The sequence below is a fragment of the Procambarus clarkii genome, unplaced genomic scaffold (genome assembly GCF_040958095.1).
Source record: "Procambarus clarkii isolate CNS0578487 unplaced genomic scaffold, FALCON_Pclarkii_2.0 HiC_scaffold_99, whole genome shotgun sequence".
Classification (NCBI taxonomy): Eukaryota; Metazoa; Arthropoda; class Malacostraca; order Decapoda; family Cambaridae; genus Procambarus; species Procambarus clarkii.
This window is the reverse complement of record NW_027189132.1, coordinates 4,799,678-4,819,806: the sequence shown is the minus strand read 5'-3', so window position 1 is coordinate 4,819,806 and position 20,129 is coordinate 4,799,678. Positions and strand designations below refer to the sequence as shown.

Below are 20,129 nucleotides of genomic sequence, written 5' to 3'. Positions count from 1 at the left end.
CTCACCTAGTATACCTTGTATGTGTGTATTCACCTAGTATATCTTGTTTCTGGGTGTACTAACTTAGTATATGTTGCGTGTGTGTGTATACTCACCTAGTCTCACCTAGAATATCTTGTGTGTAAGTACTCAACTAGTACTCACCTAGTATACCTTGTCAGACCTTGCCTATACCCTATACAGACCTTGTGTGTGTGTACGATCATATGTGGCATTCTTCCAAGAAAAGGAGTTAGAAATGAAACGGTATAATCAGATTCTTTTATACAACACATTGAGAAAGAATAAAGGTTAAGTGTGGTATCAGTAAGATTTACACACTAGTCCACACTTGCGTGGTGTACAATATGTGTGTGTACAATGTAAGTGGAGGCAGAGTTGGAGGGAGGGAAATGTAGTTGGTGGACCTGTGGTCAGGGTGGCTCCAGAGGTAGGGTGTCAAATTTCAGTGTTTATGGCAGGGTAAGGGAATGGTCGTCGTTGGTCTTGTGATTCAATATTTTCTTGTTGTCGCTAAGTTACACTTTTTCAGGTCTATATAGTACAATGGCCAGTCCTCATGTACCTAGTAATTATGTACCTTAAATTATGTACGTAAATTATGTAATTATGTTCATGTACCTAGTAGCTAGTAGTTATAGTGTCAGTTGGGGGTTAATGGGCCAGGCCGAGTGTGCCTGTGCCCCACAAATATCACCCTTATTGCTGACTAGTTGGTATAACGGCTTTTCCCAAACCTCTCTCTCGCCAGAATTATACTGACATGTGAATATCTTTGGCAGTTGATGAATCCTAAATATAAATAATAAATAAATAAATGTTTATTTAGGTAAGGTACATCCATACAAGAAATTTTTACAAAGATTGGTGGACTTATAGATAGATTCATACATTGCATAACTGCATGGTATAACTGGCAATCCCCTCACAGTGTTCAAGTGAGAACTGGATAAGCACCTCCAAAGGATACCCAAGTATGCCAAGTATGCTGCCCTGAGGAACACCAATGTTGATGGGTAGGGTGGGAGAAATTGAATTATTCACAGAAACATACTGGAGCCTGTCAGTGAGGTACGTAGGATTTGAGGTATTGCAGGGGATACAAGACACTGATCACTGGTCTCCCATTTGGTCCTCATTGCTTTATCTTACTATTATTGAATGTCAATAACCGTATTATGCAATTTCAATTTCTTCTATTGCTTTCTTTATTATGCACCCCATACCCATCCCGTGGGCCGTGGTGTAAAGGATTACAGAGGCACATAATCGGTTCAGGACCGGAACCCTCTAGTTCGTTTAGCTAAGCAAATAACAATGTTTGACGCTAGTTACAAAATTATTAATGTTGTATACACATGTACACACACACTCATACATACATACATATATATATATATATATATATATATATATATATATATATATATATATATATATATATATATATATAATTATACCAGTATAATCTAATAATATATACTGGTCTAATAAAATAATTATACCAGTTAATACTCTCACTCGTTGTGTTAGGATATGTTAGCTTGATAAAACTGACTGTTCATTGTTGAGAAATGTGTTAACAAACAATATATCTGACTTATCAAGACTGTAGCTTGCTTAGCAAGGAACTTTTTTTAAATTTGGGTTCAGTTTAACTACCGCTCAAGGGATGAGTAATTGGGGCATAATAAAGGAACTAAGCTGATAAAATGAAAGATGGGAAAACAACATTAGAAAGATAAACTCGAGAGACGTTTTCATGTTAACCCGAAAATTATTTGAGGAGCAAGACAGACTGCGGGTCAAGCAATTGGTCTTTATGCTATCGTGATGGGGGATCAGCCATTACACGTGTTAATGACTCTTGTATAGTTGTGTAGTTAAGGACATCAGGGTAAAGGGGTAATGGGCATTGTGGTTGATTGTTCTACCTGGGAATCCTCCACTGTTTTATATCTTATGTATGTATGTATGTACTAACCTAGTTGTGGTTGCAAGGGTTGAACTTTGGCTCTTTGGTCCCGCCACTTGAATACATACACTTGAATACATACACTTTCCATACACTTGAAACTGTGTATGGAATCAGCCTCCACCACATTACTGCCTAAAGCATTCCATTTATTAACTACTCTGACACTGAAAAGTTCTTTCTATAATCTCTCTGTGGCTCATTTGGGTACTCAGCTTCCACCTGTGTCCCCTTGTGCGTGTACCACATGTGTTAAATAAATGTATGTATGTATGTATGTACGTATGTATGTATGTATGTATGTATGTATGTATGTATGTATGTATGTATGTATGTATGTATGTATGTATGTATGTATGTATGTATGTATGTATGTAAGGAGAGAGAGAGAGAGAGAGAGAGAGAGAGAGAGAGAGAGAGAGAGAGAGAGAGAGAGAGAGAGAGAGAGAGAGAGAGAGAGAGAGAGAGAGAGAGAGGAGAGAGAGAGAGAGAGAGGAGAGAGAGAGAGAGAGAGAGAGAGAGAGAGAGAGAGAGAGAGAGAGAGAGAGAGAGAGAGAGAGAGAGAGAGAGAGAGAGAGAGAGAGAGAGAGAGAGAGAGAGAGAGAGAGAGAGAGAGAGAGAGAGAGAGAGAGAGAGAGAGAGAGAGAGAGAGAGAGAGAGAGAGAGAGAGAGAGAGAGAGAGAGAGAGAGAGAGAGAGAGAGAGAGAGAGAGAGAGAGAGAGAGAGAGAGAGAGAGAGAGAGAGAGAGAGAGAGAGAGAGAGAGAGAGAGAGAGAGAGAGAGAGAGAGAGAGAGAGAGAGAGAGAGAGAGAGAGAGAGAGAGAGAGAGAGAGAGAGAGAGAGAGAGAGAGAGAGAGAGAGAGAGAGAGAGAGAGAGAGAGAGAGAGAGAGAGAGAGAGAGAGAGAGAGAGAGAGAGAGAGAGAGAGAGAGAGAGAGAGAGAGAGAGAGAGAGAGAGAGAGAGAGAGAGAGAGAGAGAGAGAGAGAGAGAGAGAGAGAGAGAGAGAGAGAGAGAGAGAGAGAGAGAGAGAGAGAGAGAGAGAGAGAGAGAGAGAGAGAGAGAGAGAGAGAGAGAGAGAGAGAGAGAGAGAGAGAGAGAGAGAGAGAGAGAGAGAGAGAGAGAGAGAGAGAGAGAGAGAGAGAGAGAGAGAGAGAGAGAGAGAGAGAGAGAGAGAGAGAGAGAGAGAGAGAGAGAGAGAGAGAGAGAGAGAGAGAGAGAGAGAGAGAGAGAGAGAGAGAGAGAGAGAGAGAGAGAGAGAGAGAGAGAGAGAGAGAGAGAGAGAGAGAGAGAGAGAGAGAGAGAGAGAGAGAGAGAGAGAGAGAGAGAGAGAGAGAGAGAGAGAGAGAGAGAGAGAGAGAGAGAGAGAGAGAGAGAGAGAGAGAGAGAGAGAGAGAGAGAGAGAGAGAGAGAGAGAGAGAGAGAGAGAGAGAGAGAGAGAGAGAGAGAGAGAGAGAGAGAGAGAGAGAGAGAGAGAGAGAGAGAGAGAGAGAGAGAGAGAGAGAGAGAGAGAGAGAGAGAGAGAGAGAGTTGTGGTTGCGGGGGGTTGAGCTCTGGCTCTTTGGTCCCACCTCTCAACTGGCAATCAACTGATGTACAGATTCCTGAGCCTACTGGGCTCTATCATATCTGCATTTGAAACTGTGTATGGAGTCAGCCTCCACCACATCACTGCCTAATGCATTCCATCTATTAACTACTCTGACACTGAAAAAGTTCTTTCTAACATCCTAGTGGTTCATTTGGGTACTAAGTTTCCACCTGTGTCCCCTTGTTCGCCTACCACCCGTGTTAAACAGTTTATCTTTATGTACCCTATCAATTGCATTTCTCGCAGCCTGTCCTCGTAACTCATGCCTCTTAGTCCTGGGACTAGCCTATTGGCATACCACTAAACTTTTTCAAGCTTCGTCTTGTGCTTTTTTTTTTTTTTTTTTTTTTTTTGAGATATATACAAGAGTTGTTATATTCTTGTACAGCCTAGTACTAAGTATATGGTGTTTGGCTAGATAAGAGTAAAACTGCTTGTAGATTAGTTTTTCAAAAAATGTTGACAAGTTAGGCAGGATTGATATAGGTCTGTAATTGTTAACATCTGTGAGATCACCACATTTGTGTACAGGGGTAACTCGCTTTTTTTAGGATAACTGGAAAGGTTTGGAGTTCAAGTGACCTGTTGAAGAGCATGAGAATTCTTTGGAGACAATTCCTAACCTATACTTCTTCTCAAGGTCATGTTTTTTATTAATGGGTTTAAGTATTCCCTTTGTAAGCAAGGGATTGTTAAGCCTTTTGGTTATGCTTACAAAAAAGTCACAGGACAGACATTATCAGCAGCAGTTATAAAATTGTCAATAGCAGTTTCATTGTGCAGCCTAAAACTTAACTCCCTTGACTCTAGAGGTATATATATTAGGTTTAGGTTAGGTTTTTTTAATTAAACCAGCCAGGATGAGTGAAGCCATGAAGGGCGTTTTTATTAATTAAAACACCCAAATGTTGGGTGCTTCAGGTGTTGTTCCTCTTGGATGATCTTGTACCTCTCTGTCTCACACCTGTAAGAATGAGTGATATGGTTAAGGGGGAAACAAAGTGCAGGCAAGGCAATGGAGGCCAGTAGTAATCTTAGGGCTAGGATAATTAGAAATTAGAGAAATTAAGTAAGAGAAATTAGCAAGAGAAATCAGGTAAAATTTATTATACTTAACTTTTGTATCATCAGTTTAGTAGTAAATCTTCATCTTCATCATCATCATCTTCACTGTCACAAAGCTCCAGGTAGGGCTCGGAAACATCAACATCCTCTTCCTGGTATCTAAATAAACGCTTTGCATCACTCAGCTTGTCAGAACACAACTTTTGCCCTTGCTTCAAAAGAGCCAAGATTCCACTCTTATTTTTGGTTGATAGGTGCTTCTCTTCAATAGTGTACTTGTTAGGATCCTGTAATATATAGACTATTTAATGGGGTTTAAGACATTTACAAATTTCCCTGAAAATACTAAAGAAATTAGAATAAATAAACAAAGTTTTCGGTAAAAGTTCAAATATATGTAAAACACACCAGTACAGTATATGAAAACCATGGAATTGTCTACCTGTCAAAGTTGTAAATAGCAAGACTTTACTCAAGTATAAAATTCTGCTGGATAAATGTTTATGAAGAACTGAACTGCAACACACATTTAGGCTGTTAGCTTACCTTGCTTAGATATGAAGGAAAAATTCCACATAACAACTCTTCAGTATGTTCGGTTAAAATCTCTCTCTTATTCTTGTAATATGCGAGATAATGCAGCATTTCTTGAACAGTGTGTTGTTGCTCTTCTCTGGATCCCTTCTGAAGCTCCACATCTTCTACTGCCTTCTTTTTTTGAGCAAGGGACACTAATAAAAGAGGAAATTTATATTTACTGCAAGTAAACTACAACTCAATTTAATGTAATTACAGTTTAGGTACTTGCATTATACATACTATACATTTTTTTTTTTTTTTTTTTTTTTTTTTTTTTTTTGAGATATATACAAGAGTTGTTACATTCTTGTACAGCCACTAGTACGCGTAGCGTTTCGGGCAAGTCCTTAATCCTATGGTCCCTGGAATACGATCCCCTGCCGCGAAGAATCGTTTTTTCATCCAAGTACACATTTTACTGTTGCGTTAAACAGAGGCTACAGTTAAGAAATTGCGCCCAGTAAATCCTCCCCGGCCAGGATACGAACCCAGGACATAGCGCTCGCGGAACGCCAGGCGAGTGTCTTACCACTACACCATGGAGACTGCTTAGTTTACATAGTTTATTGTGCAGTATCAACCTGATAAAAACCTACGGATTATGATACTGCACCTATTTTACAAACAGTAGTGATGATATTTTACTTCAAAAATAAGTAAAGCTTATCCATTATGCATGCTAAATGTTAGTTATCTTGATAAGGCCGAATTGTAACCCCTGATAAAATGAGATGTAGTTACATACCATTTTGGCTATGATGAGGCAATAAATTGTGCCATGGCAGGATACCTTCTATTGCATCCTTTTCACTGAGAATTTCAGAGTTTTCACTATTGTAGATTTTTATGAAGCCTTGAAGCTTTTTCCTATCACACTCATTTCTGTGCCGGAGTGAAGAGCGCATTTTACTGGATGCTGCAAATAAAGTTTTTTGGCTGAAAGTTTTAAAGTTGTTAAAAAAATTTCCTCATCATTTACCTACATAGAAATTATAGACAAGAGCTAAATAGAAATTGCTTCAGAGTTAACAAAGAAATAGTAAGCCTACCTGCATCAGTGGCAATCAGATTTTTGCGATGCCTGATAGAGTCTGCAACTGCCTCGATAGAATATTTTATGTTCTTCGAGGTTGTTCCAGTGTTTAACTCTAACTCCTTACAAATCATTTGTAGGTCAGATCGCCATTCTTGAATCAATGACTTTTGAACATCAAGTTTGTCGATCTCATTTGAAACTGTTATTTCCGTCTCTCTGGCCTATTTGAAAATATAATAAATTTAATGAACAAATCACATTAACCATGATGAGTGGTTCGAACCTATGGGCTTGGCATTCCCAGATGCTTGCTGTAGTTGAATGCGCCACAACATGGTCAAAAGAATTGCAACCTAGGGTACTAATGAACCCACAATTCAATTTTTGTTAATTATGCACCCCCATACCCATTCCATGGGCGGTTGTGCATGCAGTTTCCCATGTACTTGGTCTGTGTCCTCCAGTAGTTTTACCTCTGATGGCCCTTTCAATACACATTGAATTCATATTATTGTGATATATCAATACATGGAGAAAGACATTGAAATGGGGGCATCAAAGGCAGAACTACTGAATGACAGAGACCGAGTTCATGGGGGAATTGTGTGAAACCTGGTTTGGCTTCAGTGGAAGCCTTGGGATCCTTGTGGGTGCAGTAGTACTCCAAGTTGCAATTCATCTGACCATGTCGTGGCGTAGTGAACTAGAGCATGCATCTGAGAGCACTCAGTGCATGGGGTTCAAACCCTCATCACAGTTCCCGTGATATATCACGATACTGTGATTTCTCTGTGAACACATTTGATATATCTCGGAATCATACATTTAGGTTAATTAAATACTATATACTTTATACAAATTAACCTTATTGATATATTGAAAAAGTTCAAGCAGTTAATTCAAGGAAATGGTCGCTAATTTATAATGGAAAATATATGTAGTACATGATCTGAACACATAACTAACCTATAAATGCATTATAATACCTTTCACATATAAATGCATTATAATAAGTTTCAAAATAAATACAAATAAATAAAATAAATATATATTATTTTTAGTACCTTTCTGAGTCGAGTAACTAATGCACGAGCCAGTCCATCAATTTTTCGATGGTTCCAAAAGACTGCACCCTCTGTGAGTTCTTCTGTTCTTTCTGAGAAAAATATTTATAGCAATGAACATCTTGAAGAGCATAGATTAATAACAGTTTCATAACATACCTTTACTCACCACGACCAACTCAAGTTTGACCAATATGTTTTCATTCTTTTATTGATTATTTGAGGGAGTTGATACTTATTGAATACTGAATACAAATCGCATTATACTGATTACAGGGCAGGTAAAATAATAAAAAACTTGATCAGATGAACCATATAAACAAATAGCAGCTTTCAGCATGTTTTTAGTTGTAGAGTTGTATCGTGAGAGGTATGCAAACACTTGCTCTGCCTCTTCCCCTAAAGTCATGCCACTTCCTTCTTGCCACCGCCCTCCATACAATACCTTTAACATAAAAGTATACAGTAAAAAAAAATTCAAATTATTGTACAAAAATTAAAAGCCTCCTACTATATTAAATGATACGTATATCATTAATCTTAAACAATCAGAAATCTTAAATTTTTTTACACAAACTGTACTTATTATATTTAATGTAATGTATACATTACATTAAATTTAATTAGTATACATAAATGTAATGTTATATTTTTATTTACCTGACAATACCAAGCATGTCCTTTTGCATGTAGGACTCCTAAAAATGGCTTTGCTTGACCAATGTGAAAATGTGATTGTTTCTGAGCCACAGTTAAGGCCCATGGCCAATATTTGCAAATTATGTCTTGACAAATAAACTTTACGTATTTGAAATACATAATTTGCAAATAGTGGGCATAACTGTACAGCTCTCCTTGATACATATTCAAGGTGTGGAGGATAATACCATGTCGACAGGAGGCCATGCTGATTCCTGTTTCATCCAAACTTTGGAATGAAAGAGGCTTATTTTGAGCAGCTTTCCATGTAGACACTCCACACGTGTGCTTACTCTGTTAAACAAAAATATTTATAGTAACTAAATACCCAGTTGGTGAGCATGATTATAATTATGTAGGACGGGTAGAAGGTAGAGATTATTTTGCGCGATAGGCATTGTTGTTGCACATAAGAATTTCTATGGGTTATATTTCCTTATTCAATATATATAAACTATAATGAAAAAATACAAAAATGGCCACCATATGTTATAGTCGCCAAACAGTTATTAGGTAAAATTGAAGGTTTCTCAATATATAATAAAACTCACCTTAGTTTTCAAGCTCTGAATAGTGCCAACATGAGCTTGAACATCTTCATCTTTGCTGAAGATACTATCAGAATAATAGGGGTTTCTGATACCTCTGCAATGATAATTCAGAAATAATTATTTATTGTCTGTAACCACTATAATATTAAACAATGGGTAATGGGGTATCAAAAAATGTTTTATATGAAGAATTCTGATGCACTGCTAAATTTTACATAAAACAAAAATTTACATGGTGTTAGATAAATAAAATGATGATATGGATGCAATTGAAAGGCAAACTATAAAGACATACTCAGTTAAAAAATATGTCATATGACAATGTATATTTATATGTGCATACTTTATTTATAAGAACATTAATTTGAAGACAATATAATTCATTATAATATAGTGTGTGTAGAGAACAAAAGAATACTATACATTAAGTATCTGTAAAGCACATTTTATTACCTCCCAACTTTGTTGTAACGATACAGCTTCTTGTTGCCATCAATATGTACTGCTAAAGGGGTTTTATCACAAGCAGGACACTCATTGTCAGCTTCTCCTCTAATTTTTCTCAGCTCATATTGCTGGAATCGCCATTCGAAGAACACTCTCTTCGAAGTTATATAATTAATGGGTCCAATCTAGGAATAGAATTTTTTAGATGGTGACATTTAAAATGCATATTATGACATAAGATAAATAAACAAAAAAAACATTCCATTTTGTGTTTGAACAAAATTAAAAACTAATTATTAATAAATGAATATACATTACTACAAAATTTTGATAATTTTTGTATTGAAATATAAAACTGAAAATATTAAGAATAACGGTATCAAAACATCCACGCCCACGAGAAGCACCAAAGGATTCCAGTGCAGTGACTAATGCCCGAAATGATGTTCCGGGACAATTTCTTTTTATATGGTGCCATGATTCAAGCAGACTGGTGCTGTAGAATGTGCTGCTCTTTCCTAATGATGAATAGAAACCAGACTTGTGCATGGTCTTGCCTAGTTGTTGATGCTCATATCCACAGTGGCATGTATAGATTGGAGTATAGAGGTCATACCTTCCTGTAGTTTAAAATACAGTGCATTGAGTGGTGTGGCGACTTGCTAAAATAGTGATGTAAAAATTAACATTTATAGCAACAAAAATTTCAAAATGTATTGTGATTCAGGAATATCCGGTAATGGAAATAAAAGGGTAAATTTTAAAGTTTATTTACCCATTATAGTGATGAAGATGCAGAGATTGCTGGAGCTTGAAATTTTAAACTTGCAATCTGTGCAGTTGGGGCAAGAATTTGGTGGTTGGGCTGGTACAACAGGTTCTGGTAACAAAGCAAAGGAAGACAGTTTGACAAAATGAGTTTTATGGAAAAGAATTTCAGACTGAATATTTCATTGTTTCTTGATTGTACAAAATATTGACATTATTCTCCAGATAATGACTGAGAAATTCACAGAAAAGAAACAATCAGACGATTAAATCAATCTATAAAACCAAGTGTCAGGTTTAAACTTTAAGACTTCTCCAAATGTTGTAATGACTGAAATGAAACATTTTTCATTTTATTTTGTTATACCAAGATAATCGTAGCTCTAGACTGGGATTGGGAAGTAGAAGTAATCTCGGAACAAAGTACGGATTTTATACAGGTATCGTATACTTACTCCAGTGAAAGATATTTCCTTCAGGGCACACAGTTTGTGTCGGGTCTAATGGCTCATAAAAGCCATTTTTCCAATATAATCTGTGGTGGAAAGGCATGAGAAAATGTTGCATTTGGTCACAAATGTGACACAAAAATGCAAAACAGTCTTCACATTTGATGCTTGCCTCACAATTTGTACATTGTACACAAACTTTACCTGATGAAAAAAGGGGTAATTATTTATACTAATTTTAAATACTGTATACCTAACATTTTAAACAATCTGAAGTCTAAATGTATTAATAGAGTGTCATTAATATGCATATGATGCTTATTATACAGTATAACCTTAATGAACACAGCAATATTTAATTTACCTTTATCTGGAACACCCAACTCAGACAATGTCCAATCGAACAGCATTGCCCTGCTTTCTCCCCAATTAATCTCTGCATTTTTTCTTCTTTTTTGCCAGTCAGAAACACTTGGCTGAGAATCTTTAATTTGTTCAAGTTCTGCAGCAAGTACTTTGAAATATGGGATTACAAATTAGTAAGAAAAATTTGTAAGTGAAAGGAATGATTAGTATAATATGTTAAACAAAATTTCATAGGCATTAAGCACAATTTTGGTACATAATATTTATGACGTGTGTCCATTAAATAAACCCTCATTTAAATACCAACAAATGATGTTGGGACATACCAACATCAAATGATTCCAAAGTTTCTTCACCAGCTGCCAAATAACTTTGAGCGTACGTTCTGCCACTAGTAGAATAGCCCGCATTTTGAATGTGTGGTGGTGAAAGTATAGCAGGCAGAATGTCTGGGTGGCACATTTGAAGATTTAAGCATGGTACATAATTGCAAATTGTATACAAGTATTAATATTTTCAGACAAATCTCAAGATATTACTATAACTAACTTTATGCTACCAAGTTGTTCAGTGTTATAGTAATTTAATCTCCATAATTGTCTAGCATACACTTAAAAATAGGCAACAAATATTATTGGAAAGTACACAAATAACAGCTGTAGAAATATTGTTAAAAAAATAATAGAAGATTACCATCAGATTGGGGTGCAGCTGGTCTTTGTTTTGAATTAATGTGTGATACATCCTGTATGTTATCTTTTTTCTGTTTCTTGTTTGTCACCTTTATTGAGTTTGGTTCCTCCACGTTTAAGAGTCTCTTCAAGTACTCATTTCTTTGTATCATTGCAGCACGTGCTTTCTGGTACTCACGTTCAAGATGTTCTCTAGTCATCACTGCTATTCTCCGGTGAAATTCTGAAGAGAAAATAATAGTGTTCGAAGGAAAAGTACAAGAACAAAACAAGAAAATTATGCTTATGCAAAATTATGCTACAATGTACCTATTAATAATCTTAAAATTTGCTACAAATTACCTACTTATAATTATGTGTTAAATTATGGACTTTCCCATAATGATATGCATGTTAGTGGCATTACCTATACTGCCTACCTGGAGCCCCCTAGAGAGACAGTGACACAAGTTAAGGTAATCCCTTTAGTAAGGTGCTGGGTCAACATAAATAAGCTATAACTAATAAGGACACAAATCAATATGTTCATTTAACAGTGGTATTAACATTTATATAAATATAGCTAAGAATAAGTTTTTACAAGTGTAACAAAGTGAAAGAAATGTATGAAAATTTTGATGATATATTAAAATGCTCATTGATTGAACTTGTCTTCCTATATATAAAGTATAAAAATAGTAAACACAGTACCATTATTGTTGTCTGTAGTTATTTTTGGAACATCTGGTATGTACAGCATACTGTCAAAATCCGATGATCTATCTGAAAAATTGATTGGTAGCGTAAATATTTGAATTCATTGCATAGCCTTTTATACAAACAAAAAAGAAAAATTGTACAGAAAAGCTAACACAACATTATAACACCTTTCTGTGGTACTTTCTATGGTACAAAAGAAAACAAACCTTAATTATAAAGGAAAATAAACTGACAGAAGAACTATGAATACTGCTGAAAATACTTTCCACAAAATATCTGAACCAAGGGATAGTACCCCGAGATTTGAAATATGAAAATTTCACCCTTACAGTATTTAAAAAAAAAGCAGAAAGAGTTAAGCACAAAACTAATGTCCGATCAGCTAGGTATAACACATCTGCAAGCTCATGGCGAAAATCCTAAGGGAGGGAATCATTTACCATCTTTCAGTGAACAATCTTATTCAATCGACACACCATGGTCTTCTTAAAAACAGATGCTACCTTATAAACCTCCTCACTTTTGGGACATGGTAACATGGTACTCAGATAAAGGGTTTCCGGTGGATGTAGTATACATGGATTATGCTAAAGACTTTAATAAGGTACCACATGGAAGACTAGCAAGGAAATTACAGGTTCATGAAAAAAATTGTAAAGTGCACAAAACAATAGTTAAAACAAAGAGAGCAAAAGGTCATACTAAATGGGAATGAATATGAAGAAATGTGTTAAGTTGAGTACCTCAGGGGTCCATTTTTAAGTCTAAAATATTTTTCATATATTGAACATCTATGATATAGAAAAGAATATAATCTAATCAACCACATCCTCATATTTGCAATTGCCTGGCATTTCACGAGCACTTTGTCCGGGGTTTATATTCTAGCCGGGGAGGATTTACTGGGTTAGGCTAACCTAACCTAACTTAACCAAACCAAACCAAGTATCTCAAGTTACAAATATCTCTGGGAATTCATATTATCTGCTGTTGTAGAATTGACAAAATGGACAGTGTCAACAAAATTATTCCCACATACTCCGTCACTATGTGATGGAGTACACATAGAATAGGGACTGAATTGTCCCTGACAGGGACAATTCTGTAACAAATGTTCTAGCATAAAACTTTGTACAGTTTAGTAATTCCTTACCATTTGATGTACTAGGTAGATCCATGTTTGGTGAAGTTTTATAGCTGGAGCTGGAAGATCCTGTCGAGATGACTTCTTCAAAGAGAATAGCTTCAACACATTGTGTCTTGAGTCTTCCAGTACTTGGCCTACAGTTACCAGATCTGATTTACAGAAACTAGTGAACTATGGAGATAAGATTGTTAATAATATACTTTTTTTGAGATTCATATGACTTGCAGCTTAAAAACCAATCTTATTTTAAAATAGTACACTAAAGTACATAGCAAATTGCGAAATTCGTAGTTTTTTAACTACTTTAAAGCTAAATTCTCAAGCTTTGAAAATAAGCACAATTTGCTATTTTAAGCGGAATCTGGCAACTCTGATTTAGCATGTAAACATTGACTTGCATTCACAATGTAGTTATTTATTTTTCAACAATTTAAAACGAGTTATGAAAATACACACATTGGTACATTATTGCAAAGGCACTATACTATATATATATATATATATATAAATTGTTGCAAGTCGAGCAACAAATATTTTACATTGAACAACAAATGAGATTGGAAAAGCAGTATTGCCAAAATAGACCCCAGACACACCCTGTGGGTAGTAATGGACCCCCATACCGACCCTATGAGGGGTAGTGGACCCCATAATAACACTATGGGCGATAGTGGACACTATACAAACACTATGGGCGGTAGTTGACTTCATAGAGACCCTGTGGGCGGTAAGGGACCCCCTATCGACCCTGTGGGCGGCAGTGGACCCCCTATCGATCCTGTGGGCGGCAGTGGACCCCCTACCGACCCTGTGGGCGGCAGTGGACCCCTACCGAACGTGTGGGCGGCAGTGGACCCCCTACCGACCCTGTGGGCGGCAGTGGACCCCCTATCGATCCTGTGGGCGGTAGTGGACCCCCCCCATATCGACCCTGTGGGCGGCAGTGGACCCCCTATCGATCCTGTGGGCGGCAGTGGACCCCCTACCGACCCAGTGGGTGGCAGTGGACCCCCTGCCGACCCTGTGGGCGGTAGTGGACCCCTACCGACCCTGTGGACGGTAGTTGACTTCATAGCGACCCTGTGGGCGGTAGTGGACCCCATACCGACCCTGTGGGTGGCGGTGGACCCCATACCGACTCTGTGGGCGGCAGTGAACCCTATATACTAATCCTGTGGGCGATACTGTACCCTATAGTCATCCTGTGGGGGCAATGGATGCCATACATATCCAGTGGGTGTTATTGTACCCCATACTTATTCTGTGGGTGGTTGGAGCCCCATACCCATCCTGTGGGTTATAGTGGACCCCATACTCATCCTGTGGGTGGTATTGGACTCCATACCTATCCTGTGGGTGGTTGTGAGCCCATACCCATCCTGTCGGTGGTAGTGGACGCAATACACATCCAGTGGATGGTATTGGATCCCATACCCTTCCTGTGGGTGGAAGTGATCCCCATACCATTCCTGTGGGTGGATGTGACCCCCATACTCATCCTGCGGGTGTTATTGGACCCCTTACCCACCTAACAGGTGGTAGTGGACCCTATACTAATCCTATAGTTTCCAATAATCCACACCATACCATCCTGTTTGCAGTAGTTTACCCTATATACATTCCAACATAACATCGTTTTCTGTTAGCGTTCCTACAAAACATTCTTTAAAGATTTCTAAAGCACAAACTATGGTATATAATATTGATTGGTGAAGCACTTATTCTATGTAATAATTTATTGTGCTTATTATAATTTACTAAGAACAACTAATATTTCTCAAAACAAAACTACGAGCCTTCAATAGGATGTAGCTGATCTGTAATATTATAAGAGCATGGACAATAGTAGGTGAATTTCACAACCCATGTGGGACCTGAAAACTACAATTTTCGTTATAATTGAACCAATCACGACTATTCAGCTATCTACGTTGATGGACGAGTACTGTGAGACGTAAATTGGTACGTGAGGAAGAGTTTGAGCCTTGGTAAAAAAGTTAACTGGGAATATATCACATATGTACTATATCACATTCCACATATTGACTTTAAGCACTAGTCATATATGTACTGTCTTGTGTGAGAACGGGTTGCATTTTCATAACTTTTCTCTGCTTCTCTTCTCCCCCTGACATACTCATTCCTGGTTCTCTGGTATCTCTCTCTGCTTTCTGGTGTTCTGTTATTCCGGAAGTTCCTCCACGCTCTTTTGTTCAGTTTCTTCGGTTCAATACATGCCCTATTATACCATGGATTCTTCTTTTGCTTCTCGGATTTTTCCTTTTGGGCCGGGATGTATCTGCTTACTGCCTCCTGACACTTTTGGGTGACATAGTCCATCATATCTTGTAAAGACTTATTTCTGAGGTCTGTGTCCCAAGGTATTTCCCGTAGGAAGTTTCTCATCTCATCATAATTTCCCTTTCTGTATGCCAGCCTTTTGTTCCCTAGTTCTTTTTTGGGGGGAGATAATTCCTAGCTCTACCAGGTATTCAAAGTTCAATACAGCGTGATCACTCATTCCCAAGGGTGCTTCCATCTTGACTTCCCTTATATCCCACTCATTTAGGGTAAATATCAAATCAAGCATTGCTGGTTCATCTTCTCCTATGTGTGTGTACTCACCTAGTTGTGCTTGCGGGGGTTGAGCTCTGGCTCTTTGGTCCCGCCTCTCAACCGTCAATCAACAGGTGTACAGGTTCCTGAGCCTATTGGGCTCTATCATATCTACACTTTAAACTGTGTATGGAGTCAGCCTCCACCACATCACTTCCTAATGCATTCCATTTGTCAACCACTCTGACACTAAAAAAGTTCTTTCTAATATCTGTGGCTCATTTGGGCACTCAGTTTCCACCTGTGTCCCCTAGTGCGTGTGCCCCTTGTGTTAAATAGCCTGTCTTTATCAACCCTGTCGATTCCCTTGTGAATCTTGAATGTGGTGATCATGTCCCCCCTAACTCTTCTGTCTTCCAACGAAGTGAGGTTCAATTCCCGTAGTCTCTCCTCGTAGCTCATACCTCTCAGCTCGGGTACTAGTCTGGTGGCAAACCTTTGAACCTTTTCCAGTTTAGTCTTATGCTTGACTAGATATGGACTCCATGCTGGAGCCGCATACTCCAGGATTCGTCTGACATATGTGGTATATAATGTTCTGAAATATTCCTTACACAAGTTTCTAAAGACCGTTCTCATGTTAGCCAACCTGGCATATGCTGCTGATGTTATCCTCTTGATATGAGCTTTAGGGGACAGGTCTGGCGTGATATCAACCCCCAGGTCTTTCTCTCTCTCTGACTCTTGAAGTATTTCATCTCCCAAGTGATATCTTGTATCTGGTCTCCTGCTTCCTACCCCTATCTTCATTACAATACATTTGCTTGGGTTAAGCTCTAACATCCATTTGTTCGACCATTCCTGGAGCTTGTCCAGGTCTTCTTGAAGCCTCAAGCTGTCCTCTTCCGTCTTAATCCTTCTCATAATTTTGGCGTCGTCAGCAAACATTGAGAGGAATGAGTCTATACCCTCTGGGAGATCATTTACGTATATCAGAAACAGGATAGGTCTAAGCACAGCCCTGTGGGACTCCACTGGTGACTTCACGCCATTCTGAGGTCTCACCCCTCACTATAACTCTCTGCTTCCTATTGCTTAGGTACTCACTTATCCACTGGAGCGCCCTACCAGTTACTCCTGCCTGTTTCTCCAGTTTATGCATCAACCTTTCATGGGGTACTGTGTCAAAGGCTTTCCGACAGTCCAAAAAAATGCAGTCCGCCCATCCTTCTCTTTCTTGCTTAATCTTTGTCACCTGATCATAGAATTCTATCAAGCCTGTAAGGCAAGATTTACCCTCCCTGAATCCATGTTGATGGGTTGTCACGAAGTATCTTCTTTCCAGATGTGTTACTAGGTTTTTTCTCACAATCTTCTCCATCACCTTGCATGGTATACAAGTTAATGACACTGGCCTGTAGTTCAGTGCCTCTTGTCTGTCACCCTTTTTAAATATTGGTACTACATTGACAGTCTTCCATACTTCTGGTAGGTCTCCCGTTTGCAGTGACCTACCATACACTATGGAGAGTGGCAAGCAAAGTGCTCCTGCACACTCTTTCAATACCCATGGTGAGATTCCATCCGGCCCAACAGATTTTCTCACATCCAGCTCCAATAGGTGTTTCTTGACCTCATCTCTTGTAATTTTGAACCTTTCCAAGGTCACCTGGTTTGCTGCCACCTCTCCTAGCGCCGTGACTTCTCCCTGTTCTATTGTAAAGACCTCCTGGAACCTTTTGTTGAGTTCTTCACGCACACCTCTTTGTCATTCTCTGTGTACCTGTCCTCGCCCACCCTAAGTTTCATCACCTGTTCCTTCAATATTGTCTTCCTCCTGATGTGACTGTGTAGTAGCTTTGGTTCGGTCTTGGCTTTATTAGCTATATCATTTTCATACCTTTTCTCAGCTGCTCTTCTCACACCAACATACTCGTTCCTGGTTCTCTGGTATCTCTCTACTTTCTGGTGTTCTGTTATTACAGAAGTTCCTCCATGCCCTTTTGTTCAGCTCCTTTGCTTTCATACATTCCCTATTAAACCACGGATTCGTCCTTTGCTTCTCTGTTTTTTCCTGTTGGGCTGGGACAAACCTGTTTACAGCCTCCTGACATTTTTGGGTGACATAGTTCATCATGTCTTGTACGGACTTGGTTCCGAGTTCTGTGTCCCAATGTATATCCCATAGGAATTTATTCATCTCCTCATAGTTTCCCTTTCGGTATGCCATCCCTTTGTTTCCCAGTTCTGTTTTGGGGGTGATTATTCCTAGTTCAACCAGGTACTCAAAGCTCAATACACTATGATCACTCACTCCCAAGGGGGCTTCCAACTTAACTTCCCTTATATCCGACTCATTTAGGGTAAATATCAGATCAAGCAAGGCTGGTTCATCCCCTCCTCTCGTTCTTGTCGGTCCCTTGACGTGTTGACTTAGAAAGTTTCTTGTTGCCACATCCAGCAGCTTAGCTCTCCATGTGTCTGGGCCTCCATGTGGGTCTCTGTTCCCCCAATCTATCTTTCCATGGTTGAAGTCTCCCATGATTAGTAGCCTGGATCCGTTCCTGCTAGCCACAGAAGCTGCTCTCTCTTTTATATTGATGGTGGCCAAGTTGTTTCTATCATATTCCTGTCTGGGTCTTCTGACATTCGGTGGGGGGTTATATATGACTACTACTATAATTTTCTGTCCTCTGTTGATGTATGTGTGTGTGTGTGTGTGTGTGTGTGTGTGTGTGTGTGTGTGTGTGTGTGTGTGTGTGTGTGTGTGTGTGTGTGTGTGTGTGTGTGTGTGTGTGTGTGTGTATGTATGTGTGTGTGTGTGTGTGTATTAAACTAGATGAGTTTGGTATTGTCATTTAATCTTTACTAGGATTCGCTGTAGCCTTAAGTAAATATCTATAATATTTTAACCAACCCCAATGTTTCAGCATTCCTATCGTGCTGTTTAACAAAATATATTAGAGGACGTTCTTAAGGGATTCACGCTTTCAATTTGCAATATAATCTTCTCTTACTCCACTTATTGCGCAGGATATCTCGCACAAAACTTAAACTTCTCACACCTTGCAACACTGAACTTGTGTGAGATTTCTATTTCTTACCTTGTGATTTGTATAATTTGATTTAATAAATTTGCAAAGTGCAGCATGATGCTGTCACGTCGCCTTCTTTCTGAAGCAATATACAATCTGATGAATTCTACTCTGCTTTCTTTATAATACAATATTTCTCTTTATGGCATCATGGATAATAGTTGGAGATGTGGCAAATTTTAGTCCCAATAATCCCATTTACAGTATTCAAAATTATTGGCTCAACTAAAACTGGCAAGTAGAATAGAGGACAACAACATAGAACATATGACAAAAATGTTATTATCTTTTGTTTGAATTGTCAAATTAAGAAGGAAACTTAACATTTCTTTTATTGTAACAATAACAAATCATTTGTCAAGTTACCTATGGATCTGTGAATGAGCGTACTGGCCGCTCCTATTTCAAGCCAAGAATATTTAGAAGTATTATTTATTAAATATTAGGTATTAATAAATGTTGATATTTGAGTGAAGTCTTTCGAGTGCAACACACATCCCGACTTACCACAAGAAAGTTCGTCGGAGTTATCATCGCAGTCAGGGACGGCATCACATTGCCACGTCATGGGTAGGCATCTAGAACCATCCAAGCAGCTGAATTCATCCTCAGCGCATGCACCTATGGAGAGAAACAAAATTATTTATACACACGCTCTACCCAGCAATGTGTTGTTGTGGTTCAGCAACGCAGGCACGTTGCTGAGCCACATCAATCATTCCCTGTCCGTCAGTCCTCCCCACCATTCCTCCCTTCCCCATCCCCTCGTCCTCCTAACCATTTCCCCGTCCCCCTCGTCCTCCCAACCATGCTTCCTTTTCCTCTCCACCATCCTCCACTCCCCTCGTCCTTCCCACCATTCCCCACGTCCTCTCCTCAATTCCCCGCTCCTCCGTCACCTCGTCCTCCCCAAAATTCACCCATCCCCGTCCCCCTCATCCTCCCCACCATTCCTCACTCCCTTGACCGATGCGTTCCCAAATGATCTGATGTTCCCATCAGAAAAATGACAACAGCAAATGATCTGATGTTACCATCACTGAAAAATAAGAACAATTAAAAAAAATCGAAATGAAAAAAAAACGAAAAAATAAAAAATATATATATACTCACGAAATGAACGGTATGGTAAACAACACAGCTCAATTCCAATGCAGAGTCACACAAAATAATTAAAAAAAAATGAAAAAAAAATCGAAATCTATGAAAATTCAATATATCAATGCCATCAGAAACATTAAAATGGAATCATAACATATTTAGAATAGCATGTGTTGCTTTTACGTGCAAAAGATGGCATTGTTTTTTCCAAAAATATTGTTTTTACCTGTCACAGGTGTGGCATCAATAGAGT

General features: G+C 38.5%; 1 protein-coding gene and 1 long non-coding RNA gene across 2 annotated transcripts; both read right to left on the bottom strand.

Annotated features, from left to right (window-relative positions):
* Nucleotides 1-4,472: 4,472 nt before the first annotated feature.
* On the bottom strand, nt 4,473-6,115 carry LOC138360188 (uncharacterized). Its single transcript, XM_069320134.1, has 3 exons — nt 5,952-6,115; nt 5,174-5,358; nt 4,473-4,914 (listed from the first exon to the last, which is right to left on the bottom strand). Exons 1-3 carry the CDS (start codon nt 6,109-6,111, stop codon nt 4,690-4,692), a joined length of 570 nt encoding a protein of 189 aa, XP_069176235.1. The 5' UTR covers nt 6,112-6,115; the 3' UTR covers nt 4,473-4,689.
* A 3,112-nt stretch (nt 6,116-9,227) lies between these two features.
* Nucleotides 9,228-11,021, bottom strand: LOC138360174 (uncharacterized). The gene is made up of 3 exons (XR_011226230.1): nt 10,227-11,021; nt 9,779-9,883; nt 9,228-9,623 (listed from the first exon to the last, which is right to left on the bottom strand). It is a non-coding gene; the product is annotated as an uncharacterized lncRNA (long non-coding RNA).
* Nucleotides 11,022-20,129: the final 9,108 nt, after the last annotated feature.

What these genes read in the sequence shown, in the direction of transcription:
- LOC138360188 (XM_069320134.1), bottom strand. Translation starts at nt 6,111, where the DNA reads ATGCGCTCTTCACTCCGGCACAGAAATGAGTGTGATAGGAAAAAGCTT. An exon ending in GCCTCATCATAGCCAAAATG is followed by an intron (nt 5,359 to 5,951) that starts GTATGTAACTAC and finishes CTCTTTTATTAG; the next exon opens with TGTCCCTTGCTCAAAAAAAG. An exon ending in TTCCTTCATATCTAAGCAAG is followed by an intron (nt 4,915 to 5,173) that starts GTAAGCTAACAG and finishes TATATATTACAG; the next exon opens with GATCCTAACAAGTACACTAT.